Source organism: Syngnathus floridae, chromosome 1, assembly GCF_059516105.1.
Source record: "Syngnathus floridae isolate MCC-2025c chromosome 1, RoL_Sflo_1.0, whole genome shotgun sequence".
Classification (NCBI taxonomy): domain Eukaryota; kingdom Metazoa; phylum Chordata; class Actinopteri; order Syngnathiformes; family Syngnathidae; genus Syngnathus; species Syngnathus floridae.
Window position 1 is genome coordinate 11,921,609 of NC_142413.1, and position 17,228 is coordinate 11,938,836.

Below are 17,228 nucleotides of genomic sequence, written 5' to 3' on the forward strand. Positions count from 1 at the left end.
GACGGTATAAAAATCTTACACCAGATCAATTTTAACTATGTGGCTTCAAAATTATTTCGCCATATATGGTAGAGTGTTAGCAAAAGCAGAAAGTATTTCACGTCTAGTGTATACAGCTTTATCACTGTTTGTTAGCCCTTAATGTTGCATAGAAATTAATAAGATGGCTTGTGTGGAGAAACAAGCATCATTATTTAAAAAAGGAAATTCTTGGTCTACAAAAGTCTGAAGGCGGTTTAGAAACATTGGACTTTAGTTGGGGTGACCAGATTTTTTTTTTTTGTTCATTTTGTGTATTATGACACAAATAACATGGTGTCTGTATAGCAATTGCATTTATTGGCCCAAATAACACTAAACAACATATGCACACTAACAAAAACCTATGTACACTGACATGTGTGAGTTTTTTTGGTGTTTATTTATTCATGATATGATATATATGACCAAATATATGATATGGTATTATTACCGTATTAGCCCGAATATAAGACGACCCTGATTAAAAACACTCAGGAGTCTTCACCAAGGTCTTCAAGGAGGTACCCCCGCTCAAGAAATACCAAGGCCGCACGATGTTTCAGTTCATCCACCTGACCGCCGCTCTGTATGTGATGATGAGCCTGTTCCGTGATGATGAGCCTGTTCCAGGACAACAAGGGAGACCTCCTGATGCCTTGCGAGCAGACGCTGCTCGCTCGGGTCCACGAGGCGGCCGTCCACAAAGCCTCAGAGAGTGACGGAAACCTAGACTTGTTCCTCCGCTTGCTGCTGGGCCTCTCCTTGCAGTGCAACCAGGTGGGTGTCCCCAACAGCTTCTACAAGGATGAACTCGACATCGAGTACCACCCATTGTAGACATTGGGAATACTCTGTAAAGAAAGATGAACATGAAAAAAAACGACTAAAATTGTTTTTCCTTGATGTAGTATATCATGTCAGTCGCACATTTCGAACAGGAACGAGCAGACAGTTTTTTTTTCCATTTACCAGCGCTAACAGAGCAGTGTTCTTGAGGGCCCTCTTTGCACGAGTCACACCACCACGTACATATTGAACGTTGTCATTTGTGTGTAGCGTCTACAACAGAAAAAATGTCAACATTGAGAGCAGTATTACGCCACCATATCGTAAGCCTTCACTGTTGTCTTTTCTAATCTACAGTACAGTACAGTCAAACTATTCATACCTCTCCATGGTCTTCTTGGAAACATGTATGTCTTCAAATCAGCCCCTCCCAACACGAGACTGTTTTGCAATCGGTATATAACAAATTATGAACAGAAGACTGGAATTGCTTTGGGACAAAATTGAATTGAGGATTTTTTTTTCTCGTAAATCAAGCAAAAATAGCTGAAAAGTCAATAACTTTGATCGTACAGCAATTAAACCAAACGGAACCCTACATGTTCCATTTGTCAAGAGTGACCACAACATCCAAAATTTTGACAAACCCACTCTAAGATTAATTATTCTGTCATTCAGTCTTGTATCCTGTTTGTCATTTATTTCCTTGGACATCATGTCAAAGGTCTCCAAATCAGTCATGGACAACTTGAGAGTTGAGGCTCCTCAGCCCAGGAATTGCCAGAAGGGTCTCCACGATGACCCTCAGAAACTCTGAGAATAAACAGAAATAGAAATACATAAAATACTCACTTAAATTACTGCGGATGTGACCTCTTTGTAAATGACGAATGCCTACCAAAAAAAACAAAAACGTTTTTACTTTTCACTGTCATGGGCGTTTTACACTCACTTCCTAGCTGTTGAAGAATTAAACAAATGTTAGATGCAAGATTTAACAGGTTGAACAGGCTTTACTCTCCTGGAAGTTATGTTACGTGCACAGTTTTTCACCTCACAAAGATATCATTTGGAATGAACTGCTAAAAAAAGTTTATATTAAGAGAAGGAGTCATAAGTCATATGGTCGATCTTTTTAATGATGAAGATAATCTTTGTAATTATAAAGACTTTATGAAAACCAAACAATTTCCAGTTCCGTGTAAGGAATTTTCTTCTGTTTCAAAAGCGTTGCCTACAGGAATAATTACTTTGATGAAATCTTGCTTAAAGGAGATATATTACTTTTTTAGCTTTTATATACATTTTATTGTGCACTTTGAGTCTCCAAGAATGTAGAAAAATTTAATCTAATCCCTCCAGGTGCTGCAGAGATACTTTTATAATCCGTTTGGGGGCTATTTTTTAATCCATTCAATTTCATACATTTCCTATTACGTATTTTGAACAATTACGTTGCAGTCTTTGCAGCTACATTGCCAAACAAAGTAATGGGTGTAGCCAAACTCTGTTGCTAATCTGCCATCTTTATTTCTCGCAGCAAGTGAACAGTGAAGTGAACAGTGATAACACGCCATTGTGATACATCATGGACATGGTTAGAAACGAGTATCAATCGGCTGATGCACACGAGGGGAATCGCAGGCCAAGAAGACGAACTGACAGCGTGAAAACGACAGTCCGGAGTTTAAGTAGGCCGTATACTAAGCAGGAATAGGTGCCGGTGATTGACTTGATTGTGTGGGCATTGCTATAACCGATTGACGTCAAGGAAAAGAAACGGCTGAGTGGCAGGTGACTCAGGCATGTGACACCTTCGGTTTTTGAGAAAATTAAAAGCTTTTAAGTGAGCCGTATCTTCCTGCGATAATTCTTAGGAGTGAAAATAAACATTACTACAGTAGAAAAATGTCAAAGCATGTTTTTATTTATTTTTTACAATATGTCCTTTTGAGAGAACTCAGTTATGGAAAATATGAATAGCCTAAAGTGTACTAAATGATAATTTCATGCAATTGAAGTCCATGTGGGTATGTGCAGTCTGCATCTCTTGGAGTCAGGATGTGGTCTACTAAACTCAACAACCGGAAACTTTGTGGTATTTATTTTTTTTCCTGACAGAGTCTCACTCAGTGTTTTTAAGATTGTTGTTGATATTACCATGTTCTCTCGAGTGATACTCGATGGTACGATGATCAAAAAATCGCAGCAAAAGAAAAAAACATCTCCATCCAACTACAAGGAGAGATTTTTTGTGCTGGACACACAGGAATTAAAGTATTCTGAGTGTCGTACTGGGGTAAGTATTTTTTGGAGTAATTATTTGTTTTAAATGTTACCTCTGATCAGTTGAATCATTTCAAGATCGGGGTACCCTCCAGACAATCAACTGCAATTCCGATTGTGTTTTGATTGCATAGAGATTGAAGTTATTTTTTGTTCCAGCGAAAACCCATACTGAAAGGTTGCATCAAGTTATGCAGCATTAAGTGTGTCGACATAGTCTTTACCGATCTCCCCATTCCATGTGACTACAAGTACCCCTTCCAGGTATGCTTTGCATTTGTCAAATCATGACTTAAACAACAAAATGACTTTAAAACCAATAGATAACATCGCATTCTCAAACGCAGGTTTTTCATGACAACCATTATCTCTACATTTTTGCACCAGACAATGATTGTCGCCTGAAGTGGGTGCATGCTCTTAAAGAAGGTGAACCGGTTTTACAGGCTTCTAAATCAGGCTTTTAGACAATACAAATCATCTTGACCTGATTTAATCTATTTTGTTGGTTGCTGACATAGAGACAAAGAACAACAATTTGGTTGAAAAATACCACCCCCAATTTTGGATAGATGGAAAATGGAAATGCTGCCAACAGTCAGAGAAACTGTCAATCGGCTGTCAAGTCTATGATCCAATGGCTTACGGTTTGTATGACCCTTTTCTGTCATACTGGAGTTACGGGCTAATATGTGGCTGTTCTAATATTATTGACAAATCTTCCATGAAGTTTTGCCAAAACCTTTTAGCAATCTGAATGTTGTGAATGTTTAAACATTTAATCCATAAACAATGTGCCAAATGGACTACATTTGTTTATCTGGTGTTTGTTAAACATTTTACAAGTTGTTATATAACGAGAAAATGTCATGTTTTGGATTTTTCCACAGGTTCTAAAAAACCATTACCCGAAATCCCAAATTCAGAGGTATCCGTTTCTTACAAATGAAATAATAGATGCTGTTTTTGATGTGATGGAGCGATGCAAAAAGAATGACATCCCCCAAAGTTTCATATTTATCTTTTGTTTTATTTTTGTATTGTTCATTGATTATCATTGATCAGTGAGTATTTGGTAATGTATTCCTCACTAAATATAGTGTACCTCAATTTTGTTTTTGTAACTGGGCACACAGTACCTAAATGAAACCCAACATAACATTGACATTTTTTCTTTCTTAGGTTGAAATGCGTGACACAGTGGATATGGTGGTTATTGCATTGCAGAACTACACACCAATTGGAGACAGAGAATTGGCACTTCAGAAAGACAAGGAATACACCCTGATAACCAGCTCCCACCCTCTCTGGTGGATTGTTCGAGATGAAAAGGGGTAAACTAACCACAATGATCTCAATATCATTGCGCCATTGAGCCTATAGTGCAATTAAGTAATTTCACCTGCAAAACCGACCTTAGTTTTCCCTCTTTATCATCGCAGGAACGACGGGTTTGTGCCAAGGACACACATAGCTGAAAAATCAGGGAATAACTTTGAAAGATTTGAGTAAGTTATTATTAAATCCACTGCAAGTGTTGCATGTTAGTACATGTGTTTCTTTCTATCAATTGTGCAAGCATGTGTATTTCGAACTATGTTAAAATTTGTTTTTCTTCATCTGGGTACTCTCAAAGATGGTATAACAAGAACATTGCCAGAAGGGAAGCAGAAGACGTGTTGATCAAAGAGGTAAAAGCAGAAGCATTTATTGATACGGGAATGGTAAACACGCCTGCCTCAGAGTTGAAATATTCTGGGTTTGAAGCTGACCTCAGGCCCGACTGTGTGGCGTTTGCATGATGTTTCTGTGCATGCGTGTGGTTTTCTCCAGTTATTCAGTTTTCTCCTAACGCAATAAAATATAATTGTTATTTTAGTTATAGATTCCAAAATGTCACATCATTATGAACGTAAATATAAATAATATGTTTGCAAATGTGTGCGATTGAGTGGTTACCCCACCTTGCCATTGTTTGTTACCATAATTACCTTGTTACTTTACTGAGTACTTGATTTTAAAAGTAACGAAATTAGCTTACTTTTGTAGTTACGTCCAGCTTCTGCTGACAACACCATCTCAACATGAAAATAGACAACTGGTCTTTTCAGTATTTTATTGGAAGTGCATTTTGAACAGTAATTTTTATTTCCGAAGCCAGCTGTTCCCAAATATTTTAGAATAAAAACTCAATTAAAATAATTAATAAACCTGCCTTTTGTTATGCAAACTCGTTTGCCACAAAAAAATAGCTCTTTTGAATACACATAGAGCGCTCCTCTCCCAATCCAGAAGTTGGGTGTTTGATACCATTGTCACCATGTCATAGTATCCTTGAGGAAAATACTCTACCCCAAGTTGTGTCAAATGCTGCGTTATCAGTAGGTACAGCATATGTCCATGTGAAGCGCTTAGAGAGTCTTAACAGGGGGGAAAAACACAATGCAAGTGAAAGACCCTTAAACTTTTATTTACTTAAATAGTTGTTTTTATTTTAAAAAAAAAGCCTCTTAATTTCACTTCTCATAAAGACGTATTAGCCTGTTAAAGAGAGGAGCAAGGACTGAGGAACCCAATAAGTTGCAGATGGAGAAATGAGATGAGTCATCTCTCTTCCCTTCATTGTTTCATAAAACAAATTCTGTGTCGTTTTGCCAAGGAAAATTACAAAAATAGTAACGCACAGTTATTGGATAACTATTACTGTACTTTGCTCTGATGACTTGGTCTGGAAATAATGACCTGTTAAATTATTTGCTACCCAAAAAACATGGCCATTTGGAAACACAATCCCAAGTAACGCGTTATTGACATCACTGCATATAACTATATAAATTGTTATTCGGTTACAGCTGTAAACTCAAGTTAGATGTTGTGGCACTCTCAACAAGTGTTGCATGTGCAAAATGAACCTGCAATGTGACGCTGCAATGCATTGACGCTTTCACAACTACAGTGCTGAATTTCCTGCCTTGGAGTTTCGTAAGCATGACTATGTGTTATTCATTTATTAATTGCTGGTTCAGTTCAGACTGACTGTGAAGCAAAAGTAGGTGTGACATAACAATGCCAAGTCACAATGATCATATGTGTTATAAGTATTGGATAGACCTGAATTATATCATGTGAATGTTTTCTTGTGTGGTTAATGTTTTCTTGTGTGGTAACTAGGGAAAAGAAGGTGCGTTCATGGTTCGAAACTCGAGACAGACAGGTTTCTACACAGTGTCAGTATTCACCAAAGCACTGGGGTAATTTCACCTTCACTGTAAACAGTATAAGCATCATTATGATATCTGTGCACTCTAATACTGTTTGCCTAAATGCAATGGCTCTCTTTAACATATCACCTGCAGATCTAATGGGGAGAAACAACCATGTGTTAAACATTACCAAATCAGGCGGACAGAGACAGGAGAGTCTTCTTTTTACTTGGCAGAGAAATATTTGTTTCGCACCATTCCAGAGCTGATCCATTACCACCAACACAATGCTGCAGGTAAGTTTGCAGCAGGGTTTTTTTTCCCACATGCGACTGCCTTAAAATGAATTGATGAAATAAACAATTATGCAAATAGGGGAATGCCTTCCACCAGCGAATCATTTCTTTGCTGAGCCACGACTTGCAGACATAGTGTGCTCTGTAGAAATGGGTTACTGTGTGTGCGTGTGTGTGTGTGTATGCGCATGCGTACGTACATGTGTTTGTGCTTGGCAGGTCTGATCACACGTCTCAGACATCCGGTCACTCAAACAGGTGGCTGCTCCCAGGAAATTGCTGCTCCATTCAAAGGTACAATGCAGGGCAATATTAGTATATTTGCTTCGGGAACACTCTTCTAATTTAGCAATATTGGAATGTGCTTTACATTGTACCCCTCTATACATTGCACCTGTTGCTCAACAGATGAGTGGGAGGTGGACCCCGAAGAAATTACCTTTGGTCAAGAGTTAGGAAGTGGACAGTTTGGGATGGTGTTGTCGGGACAATGGAGGGAGAAGAAGGTGGCGCTGAAAATAATAAGAGAAGATTACATGTCAGATGAGGAATTTAAAGAAGAGGCAAGAGTCATGATGTAAGTGCACGCCTTGATTCATTATTAGCTTTGGTCATAATCAACTGAGGCAATGTGCAAATGTGTATGTTCCATTAGGAGATTATACCACTCAAAGCTAGTTCAGCTCTATGGTGTTTGCACCCAGCGTTCTCCAATGTGTTTGGTGTTGGAGTTCATGGAGAATGGCTGTCTATCAAACTACCTGCGAGCCAAAAAAGGGTGTTTGTCCCAGGAGACAATGTTGGGGATGTGCCTGGATGTCACTGAAGGGATGGCCTATCTGGAGATGTCTAACTTCATCCACAGAGACCTGGTAAATATCATTAAAATAAATCAATACGTTATAGTGATGCATGTTGAACTTTACTCATGTGTTGCCTTTTCAACTTTAGGCTGCCAGGAACTGCCTGGTTTCAAAGAACAACCTAGTTAAATTGTCAGATTTTGGCATGACCAGGTATGTCACAAGTTGTGTCTCATGACAATTTTTTTTAGAACTCTTATTTAACCAGGAAATACCTCACTGTGATTGAAAAGCTCCTTTTCAAGGGGCTCCTGCCAAAAGGCAGCAACAAACATAAACATAAACTACAGAAGTTTACAAATAGATTATGAATTTGTCTCAGCAACTCTCAGTTTGGATATAAACATGTTTAAAGTAACTAAGCTTTGTAACATATTGTGTGCATAAGCAGTAAAAAAATGATTTTTCAGACTAGCTAAGGCACCAATTTATGAAGGTAGTAGTCTGAATATTGCCCTAAATAGAAGTATACTGGCCTCTCTCCATCATCCAACACAGATATAGATGTTACAGCAACAAGATGCTTCTTTACATAAAAAGAAAAATGCAGCTTGTTTGGGAGAGATAAAACCCCAAAACAGTTTTTGCCTCAGCTTCTTCACAATATTTTCTATATGTGGGTTGAATGTGAGCGAGTCTTCAATTAAAGACACCTCGTATTTATTTTATTGTACATGAGATTGGACACATTCTTAGATTTAGAAAACAGTGCTGCTATGTTTTAACCATCACGGGTGATTCCTACTTTGTATGTTGTAGATATGTTCTTGATGACCAGTACACAAGTTCTTTCTGCTCCAAGTTTCCCATCAAGTGGTCAGCACCAGAGGTTGTCAAATACTGCAAGTTCAGCAGCAAATCCGATGTCTGGTCCTTTGGTATGATTCAACTCTTCAAGAGTTCTTTGACTTTGTATTGTTATATTAACATGTGCTTTTTATCTTAGTGTAAAAGAAGGGAAGCTAATACTATATCACGTTTTAAATGGACAGCACGAGTTTACTCAGACCTTAGTTTCACAATGTTTTCCAAGTAATATGAACTTCGGCCCCACTTCGGACCCCTGCTGGCCATTTTCTGCAAGTGAAAAGAAAATGACTTAAATTTTGTTTCATTTTAGTTCTCGGTCCCTGCTTTACACTGATTTTCTTTTTCAATCCTAATAATTATCAATGCTTAATGTGCTGAATGTGCTTATTTGCTGTTCAAATCCATGGACAGGGAGTGAAGCATTATACATTCCGTGCCTCCGGTGACCACGCACGTATTCTTTGCCGATTCAGGCGGTGCACTCACGCAAGAGACGTTCCTGTTTGTCTTATTATCGCCAATGAACGTGTTTTATCTCACACATATACTGCACATGCAAACGTTCAACAGTCTGTGTTAGAGATTTGTTCACTCAAACAATATCTTGCAAGAACCACACGGAGACAAGTAAGTCCTTTTTGACACCTGCAGGTGGAGAGTTCACTCACTCCAGAATGAAGTCTGAACCCTTGTTCCTGCGAGGGGATATTTATTAAGAGAAACAGAGTGGGGGTTGAGAGTGGGCAAATGGCCGAAGCCCCTGGCTGATCAAAGCACAGCAGGGGGTCCTTCACGATGCCGTGTGAACAAAACACTCTGGTTGCTTCCTCTGCAGCTAGTCAATCAGTTCAAAAGATCCCAGCACCCTGTTCCACCACTTTCGTTAAGACAGGACAAGCGAGTCTAACCATCACAGGCCACACTCCAACATAATCATAGGATAAAACTAACCAGAAAACCCTAACATCTCCCTCCTGATTTATCATATGATTATGTCACCCCAAACAACAAAGACAAGCAAGAAAACATATATACGTATAATGAAGAAAGAAGAATAGGAAAAATAAAAACAACAAACAATGATAGCAACACCTTCCAGTGAAGATGAGGCATTACCTTAATACCCCAGATCAAACTTATTGTGTAAGCGAAAAACCTGCTGGCCAGATGTTATTAGCAGGAAAATTCTTACACGGTCCCTTTGGCCTAGGCGACCAGAATGCTATCAATAATAATAAAAAAAATAAAAAGAAAAACACAGAACAGCATCTACGCAATCCACGTCTCATTATCATTAGCACATCTGTCACGACTAAGAAGATGTATATGTGCTCGCGTTTTCGTCAGCTGATGATGTTCTAGTCTGTAGGTGTGTTCCGTCACACACACTGGCGCACACGCTCGTGTCCAGTTGGCGGGCAGCATCGGATAAACCTTGTGACCACAAAGCCACCAGCCATTCTGTATGAAGTATGTTCCGTTCGATGGTGTAGCCATGTTGGTTGGAGAGCCCTTACACCTTGAAAACGGCTCTCTCATCCTGGCACACAGCGGCGATGTCCAAAGCTCCCATCCAGTTCCCTCCTGGAGAGCAGTCGTCGTTAATGCATTTGTGGGTCCTGCAACCTTGGATGTGTAGTCAGCAAGACTTGGAATGGTCCCTCCTGTCGTGGCTGGCCCAGTTCCTTCTTTTGATGACTTTGATGTAGACCCAGTCTCCTGGATTGATGGGGTTGTCGACCTGTGAGGAGGAAAGATCAAGCGGCAGTAAATTTGTCTTTGACACAGTTTGAGCGTCCTGATCATATAATCTGCCAAGGACTGCTCTTTATCTGTTGCTTGCAACTCTCGTAGTCAATTGTAGTGCCCATTTAACTGGTAAATAGGAGTGTTTGCGGGAAGAGTTTGAACACCTCCTAATGATTCCCTTTAACCAAAAACTATTTATGACAGGGGCGTTCCCATTTATTGCCTCCTGGTTTAAAAGAGATTGTCTTACCCATGCCTTCTTTCTCCTCACACGCTCGCACCCACACAGGGTGTGAACACACACACACACACACACACACACACACACACACACACACACACACACACAGAACACACAGACAAATAGATTGTAATCCATCTCTCATGTAGCTTCTTTTGATAGAATCTCCTATTGGTAACTGTATAGCAGACGTTTTAGCATATAATCCCATACTCTGCTCTCTCGCTTCTACTTTTTCATGTCGGTGCAGTCGTAGGTGGCCCCTATTGCAGTCATCGACTTGTTAACTGTCGCCGTGTGACTCCTATGCATGATTGTGTGAATGTCAAAAATTGAACGTACCTAACTTTCTGACCATCAGACCTCCACTGTGGTACAAAAAACCTTACTGTTGTATTGAGTAGGTACATTGAGCAACCTAGCTTCTTCCTGACTGCCAAATGTCCTGTTCTAAAATGTATATAACTCGACCTCTACGTCTTAAGCTTGATGAGCCAAAATATCAGATCTTGCTCTTGTTTCCTACCGTTTTAGCCTATTTGTTGTATCCAAATCCGTTCAATCTCTGATTATAATGCTTTTCTCTGTAGCCCTACGTATTTTTCAAATTTTTATTTATTTATTTACCAAATCTCCTCAGTTCTGTCAAACTCAGTGCACAATGAATCTCCCTTCCACTTTGACCCAAGCTTCACCAAATTTGGTAACGCCGTACCAAGGAGTGCGATTTGGTTGTCGGACACTCCAAGTCCATATCTTTTTGCCGCATTTCACCCTCTCAAGTTGGTGTTCTTTTGTTGTTACTTCAGAGCGACCCCATCCATCACTCTTGAATGAGTCCATTGTTCAAATGAGTCAATTTTCATCATTGTGAGTTCCTCCGCTTTTCACTGTCTTTTCCGTCCCCGAGGATGTTGTCTGTCCTCCGGAGTGTACTTGTCCCCCTCCAAGCACAGGAGTCTTTTCTTGTCCTTTGCCAAAGGTCAAAGGTGCTTCAGAGCCAGGCACCATTTTGTAGTTGTTCACGGCTGCAGGTGAAGTCTCGGATTGGGTTTCAGGGACCCTGACATTGAGAATGACAGGCTGGGACATCAAACTTGTAAGACTATCTCCAAATGTAGCTGCTTCCATCAATTTGCTGGTAACGTTTGTTTACCAAACTTCAAATTCTTCTAATAACAGCGGTCTCGTTTTTATATCGTAAATCCTGCAACTCATCCTATTTTTGAGCTACATTTTATCTATTGTTCCAATTTAATCGGACAGTATGTTGTCTTCAGTATCATTATTGAAAATCAACTCATCGAGGTCTGCTGTCCACATCAAGCCCTGATCTGTATGTCTTGACCTCTCACATGTTATTGTCATGCTTGCTCAAAAATGTGACTTCGAGTATGGTGCTGTGAATTCTCAATCTCCCCAATGAAATTGGATCCCACCTCGTAGTTCTTATCGTTCTCATATTCCTGTTAGCCTGCAATTGTCCAAATCAAAAATGTTTTCTTTTAACTGTCTTTCTTTTGAACCTCTAAATCTCTCGTGTTGCTAACCTATCTACACCAGAACAAAAAAAAAAATTACCACAGTATAACACCAAATGTATTCGAAAATTCATTGTCATAAAGTGTTGTATTCTTACTATCTTCCACTATCTGTCCTACTCACTCCCTCCCTTTGAGGCTTGGCAACGCCCATGCCTCACACCTTGACAAACTTTTTGGGAGAATGCGTTCTTTACGACATACGATTCCATCATCATTTAATTTGACATTCTTTCCAAAACGCTTCTCAATTTCTCAGTTCACACATCTTCTACATGTGTTACTGATTCTCCAGTTTTTTCTCTAGTTAATTATCAATCCAAAAGCTACGTGTTTCTTTCTAACATTCAACCTGCTCAAAATCACTCTTTCATCAAAGTCGCTCTACTAATTTTCTATAGTAGTCGCCAACGACTTCAACCATTCAACCTTTCATTCAGGCAATCATTCATCAATGCTCATCATATGCATCTCACACGGTCTCCAAAAAGGAGTCATACTATCACATTGGTCCCTAATTCATCCAAGCTCACCACACAGCATTCATATATCATTTTCAACTCAGGTTTCCTGGTAGAACAATCCACCAGTCCAAAAAAAACTTAACTAAAACAAACAACTGGCAAATTAATCTGAATTTTTTCTTTGTGTTTAAATTTGAAGAACTCAATCTCTCAGATTTAGCTTGCATTTAGAATTTTGTATAATCAACCAATCAATTATTCCTATTAAATGTAGCATTGCAAAATCTTAAATTCACAATTTAGCTTCTTCCAATTCCTGAAAGCATGTTCTGTCGTTTTTTTTTTTTTTTTTTTTTTTTTTTTTTTTTCTTTCATCGAATTTCTCATGTGGGCTTGACACTTAACATGCACTAGTGTGGATTAGTTTCTGCTCGCAAACAGATTTCTCTCTTTTCCTCTCATTTTTATCTGTCAAAATTGTTTCTGTTCTGCGGTGTAAATTGAATAGACAACAGTCTAGCAAATTTCTTTATATTAAAAGTTTAGCCAATCTTCATCAATTTGGGACTTTAACTTTAACACATACGCACACACATGCACAGCTCTCGCGTGCAGAAGGTAGGTTCCAGCAACAATGATTCGTCACAGGCTGGCCATTTCCTGTGGTCGATCATGAGCTGGTCCCTCCCATGCACACGAGGACAGCACATTCTAATTTTATTTATTTATCTTCTAGAAGCAAGTTGCATTTCTTTACCACTTGATTTGCATATTTTAACTTTAGTGTAACACAAATTGAGCTCTAGTCATTTGTAATTTGGGCATACAAACAGCATTGTCATACTTCTTGGATGGACAAGACTTCTAATAATCTAAAAAAATTCTAATAATCTGACAATGACATGTTTCTCTGTCATATGGGCATCTATTCTTTCTTTCTCTGTATGAGCATAAGCGGTCAAAGAGGAGGAAGCTTGTCATGCTAAAAATTTGGCTTTTCCTCTGCCCCTTCCTGCACCCTTTGATTGATATTGCTTTGCAGAACGACACACTCTTGCTAGGTGTCCTCGTTTCCCACAGTTCCAACAGTTGTCAGTATCTTGTGGGGGTTTTGAATTATATGGCGGCCTGCGACCTTGTTGGCCTCTACCTCTTCCTCTGCCTTGCTGGGACCCTTGGAAGAAGACTGTTGTATCTTCATCTAGTTCATCATCATCATTATCTAGATGAAATACATCAGAACTTTTGCCTTTTTTTATCACTTTTTCAGCATGTCTGGCCCATTGCATAGTTGTTGTCACACTTGCAACGTCCACTTCCACCAAATGTTTCTTCACCCAGTTGCCTATTTCAGGGCGGAAATTAGTGAGGAGCGCATTTTTAAGCTGTTGTTGATAAGCACACTCAGCTGTATCATTGAATGGGATGCCACTATGCACCCTGAATTCTTTTTCAAATCTCAAACGAAAATCATCAGTATCTTCCCCAGGCTTCTGTTTTATTCCTGCCAAATGACCATAATTCGCTCGTCTTTGAAATATAGTTCGCACTCTTTGCACAAGACCATTCCATTGTGCTGCATACTCCCCTCCCAATTGATTTCCCTCAATGGGATAGGGAAAAGGCCCTTGATTATTTCTACCTGTATAATTTCCTCTAACCTTCGCCCAGTCTTTTCCCAAGGAGGACATTGCAGCTTCTCCTGCCTCATGTCCATTCAGTCTATAGGAATGTATAATTCCAGCCATGTCCTCTGCCCATTTATCTGGGTCTTCAGCAACAGGGGTAACCCCTTCAACTGCTTTTCTTGCCTCTTCCAAAGTCCATGGCCGGAAAACATATGTATGTGGGAGTTGGCCTTCCCCTACATTAGGGTTTGGCACCTGTATCATTGGGCATACATCAACCTTGTCTAAATTTTGAGAAAATCTAGCAGCAGTGGTCAAACTTCTTGTTTGTACAGGACTCCTAATAATGTGACCCTGACTTCTTTTGCTGTTATATGGGGGGGGGGTGCAGGTTTGTTAAACTTGGATACAAGTTTTGTGTGCGAGCGGAAGGCCCCTCCTGCTCCTCTGCTTGGGCTGTGCCTTTAGCTTCTGCTGGAGCCGTGGCCGCGGCAGTGCGCCTGCGCACTGTGGCCTCATTGTCTTCCGGCCTGACAAACATAGTCTCAGCCTCATCACCTTTCATCTTTCTATCTTTTGTCTTTTGGATTTGTTCTCTTCTCTCTTGTGAAGCTTTTAACCAGATTTTAGCACAATCCAATTCTCTCTCTTTTCTTTTCTTTTTCAGCCCATTTTTCTTTTTATCCACACTCTCTTCCAAAACATCAACTACTATCTTCCACACTTCAACTCTCAACTTCCCTTCTACTCCATATTTTTTCTTCCACTTCGGCATATATTGCATACAATTAATAAATCTACTCGCCATGTACTTCTCATCTCCGTCAAGAGGTAGAGATTTACCGTTTTTATTTCCCATCTTAATTCTAGTAGTTTTAGGTTATATAATTTCTTTTTCTCAAAAATATTATTATTATTATTACTTATTTATTCTTTTATGTCTTTGAGGATCCTCAATGCAGGTTTAAATTGACCTTTCAACAAATTACTAGCCTGTATTATTGCCGTGGATCAATGCTAGAACTGCTATTTAGTCAATTTATCCTACCAGTCACACACTCAATCACACAAACGCCAGCGCTTTTTTAGGCCTCATGGCTCGGACAAACCAAAGCCGTATCTCATAGCTCGGACAAACCAAAGCCGTATCTCATAGCTCGGATAAACCAAAGCCGTATCTCATAGCTCGGACAAACCAAAGCCGTATCTCATAGCTCGGACAAACCAAAGCCGTATCTCATAGCTCGGACAAACCAAAGCCGTATCTCATAGCTCGGACAAACCAAAGCCGTATCTCATAGCTCGGATAAACCAAAGCCGTATCTCTCGTGCACACAACTTAAGGCCTTTAACTTACTTGTTCCCTTGGTTCGTTGCACTGCCGGGTCCCGTCAATCCACCTCTGTCAGACGAAGGCAGACCTAAGATGCTGGCCCAGCGAAGAATTCTCTTCCCAGGACTTTCTTCTCCAGGTCCTCCTAATGGACACTGGCTTGTCGACAATGCAGCACGTCCTCCTTCGTCAGCCAGATAGCGGGTATGAGGGTCCCGGGTTTCGGCACCAAAATGTTAGAGATTTGTTCACTCAAACAATATCTTGCAAGAACCACACGGAGACAAGTAAGTCCTTTTTGACACCTGCAGGTGGAGAGTTCACTCACTCCAGAATGAAGTCTGAACCCTTGTTCCTGCGAGGGGATATTTATTAAGAGAAACAGAGTGGGGGTTGAGAGTGGGCAAATGGCCGAAGCCCCTGGCTGATCAAAGCACAGCAGGGGGTCCTTCACGATGCCGTGTGAACAAAACACTCTGGTTGCTTCCTCTGCAGCTAGTCAATCAGTTCAAAAGATCCCAGCACCCTGTTCCACCACTTTCGTTAAGACAGGACAAGCGAGTCTAACCATCACAGGCCACACTCCAACATAATCATAGGATAAAACTAACCAGAAAACCCTAACAGTCTGTCTAATATATTTGATGAATGTGTATGACATATTAAGTCACCCTTACAGCCACTCAAAGTGCATGCTGGAGCCCAAAAAGTACTGGGCCACTTCCAGCAAGTGGCAGTGCTGCGCTCCATTGTCGCAAAACGTAGAATAAACTCATAGATATACATAACTACGAAAGCAACCCTCAGCTGGTTGTGGACATGCAGACCCAGCTGCCACCTTGAACCAGGAACCCCCAGCCGAGCGCTTGACCTTCATCATAACAGGTCAAATTCTTTACCGATTTTGGCACCGATTGGTTTGGTAGAAACAGCAGATATACTACAGTTACCATAGCAGGTAATTCTATAATCAGAGCTTTCATAACATATTAAATAGAAGACTAGCAAATGTTTTTGCCTAGATAAAAAATATCTGTAAAATCAACAACATTGCAACTGACAGTGTGGTGAGAGGTTACCGGCAGAGTGACCGGTGGCAAGGCGTGTGGCATGAACGGTGTTAAATTAATTGAAAAATAACCAAACATCAAGAATTCTATTATGACCTTATTTGACACAGACTGTATGTTTCAATGAAGGTCAAAAGATTGGCTAATCTGTTTTGGGTTCATAATTTCATATCCAACTTCAGGGGAAGTCATGAACCTCACCACACGTCTTTGATTAAAAAATAAATCTGTTTACACCTTCAGGTGTTCTCATGTGGGAAGTCTACACAGAAGGCCGGCTTCCCTATGAGAACCAATCCAATGGTCAGGTAGTAGACTTCCTGAATGCTGGCATGAGGCTGCTTAAACCACGACTGGCACCAGATGATGTATATTTGCTTATGGAGTGGTGCTGGAAAGAGGTGGGAGAAGGAATTTGATGAATTTTGCTGCAAAACACTCAAATCTGTTTAGTAAATATCCATCCGTGTTTTTATTCTTAGAAACCAGTGGATCGTCCGACCTTTGCACAGCTGTTGCACGAGCTTTCCCAACTTTCACAATGTTGAACCACAAGATACGAATTGCGGATGCCGGACGTTAAAGAAAGCTATATTTATTCTATTTATTTTTGTATTATTGGCTAAAGTTTGACATGTTTTATACATTGTATACATTTTATATATTGTGCTGTAAACTGATGCTCCCCACACGTGCCATAGTCACCTCATTTGCACTTTAACTGTTTTGTTTCCCTGTAAGTCACATGCACTGTATTTACATAGATACTGTTATATATTCAAAATGTATGATATAATCTTATGTTTGCCCTTAAATATGTTCAGTATTGCAAAACAAAATGAAAGTAACTCAACTCAACTGTATTTAACCACTGCTGCATACAAAAAAAACACATGTAAACCAATCAATAAATAATGAATATAGTAAAAAAAACACA

At 39.8% G+C, this 17,228-nt stretch overlaps 1 protein-coding gene and 1 long non-coding RNA gene across 6 annotated transcripts; one reads left to right on the forward strand and one right to left on the reverse strand.

Annotated features, from left to right (window-relative positions):
• Window positions 1-411: 411 nt before the first annotated feature.
• LOC148404116 (uncharacterized) lies at window positions 412-3,351 on the reverse strand. 4 transcript variants are annotated; one of them, XR_015857289.1, is made up of 4 exons: window positions 3,147-3,351; window positions 1,190-1,620; window positions 991-1,080; window positions 412-872 (listed from the first exon to the last, which is right to left on the reverse strand). It is a non-coding gene; the product is annotated as an uncharacterized LOC148404116 (long non-coding RNA). The 4 variants fall into 4 exon arrangements; XR_015857295.1 differs by lacking the exon at window positions 3,147-3,351 and adding an exon at window positions 1,660-1,769 and having other exon boundaries at window positions 1,190-1,248; XR_015857288.1 differs by having other exon boundaries at window positions 991-1,620.
• Window positions 2,371-17,149, forward strand: itk (IL2 inducible T cell kinase). Of its 2 annotated transcripts, XM_088369872.1 has the most exons (17): window positions 2,938-3,106; window positions 3,253-3,357; window positions 3,441-3,522; window positions 3,615-3,740; window positions 3,984-4,021; window positions 4,276-4,427; window positions 4,536-4,601; window positions 4,730-4,784; window positions 6,265-6,344; window positions 6,450-6,592; window positions 6,812-6,886; window positions 7,001-7,169; window positions 7,248-7,464; window positions 7,544-7,608; window positions 8,215-8,333; window positions 16,535-16,692; window positions 16,774-17,149. In XM_088369872.1, the coding sequence occupies exons 1-17, from the start codon at window positions 2,969-2,971 to the stop codon at window positions 16,837-16,839; spliced, it is 1,854 nt and encodes a 617-aa protein (XP_088225998.1). In that variant the 5' UTR covers window positions 2,938-2,968; the 3' UTR covers window positions 16,840-17,149. The 2 variants fall into 2 exon arrangements, with proteins under 2 accessions (XP_088225989.1, XP_088225998.1); XM_088369863.1 differs by lacking the exons at window positions 16,535-16,692; window positions 16,774-17,149 and having other exon boundaries at window positions 2,371-3,106; window positions 7,297-7,464.
• Window positions 17,150-17,228: the final 79 nt, after the last annotated feature.

What these genes read in the sequence shown, in the direction of transcription:
- itk (XM_088369872.1), top strand. Translation starts at nt 2,969, where the DNA reads ATGTTCTCTCGAGTGATACTCGATGGTACGATGATCAAAAAATCGCAG. An exon ending in ATTGTTCGAGATGAAAAGGG is followed by an intron (nt 4,428 to 4,535) that starts GTAAACTAACCA and finishes TTATCATCGCAG; the next exon opens with GAACGACGGGTTTGTGCCAA. An exon ending in ATCCGATGTCTGGTCCTTTG is followed by an intron (nt 8,334 to 16,534) that starts GTATGATTCAAC and finishes TTACACCTTCAG; the next exon opens with GTGTTCTCATGTGGGAAGTC.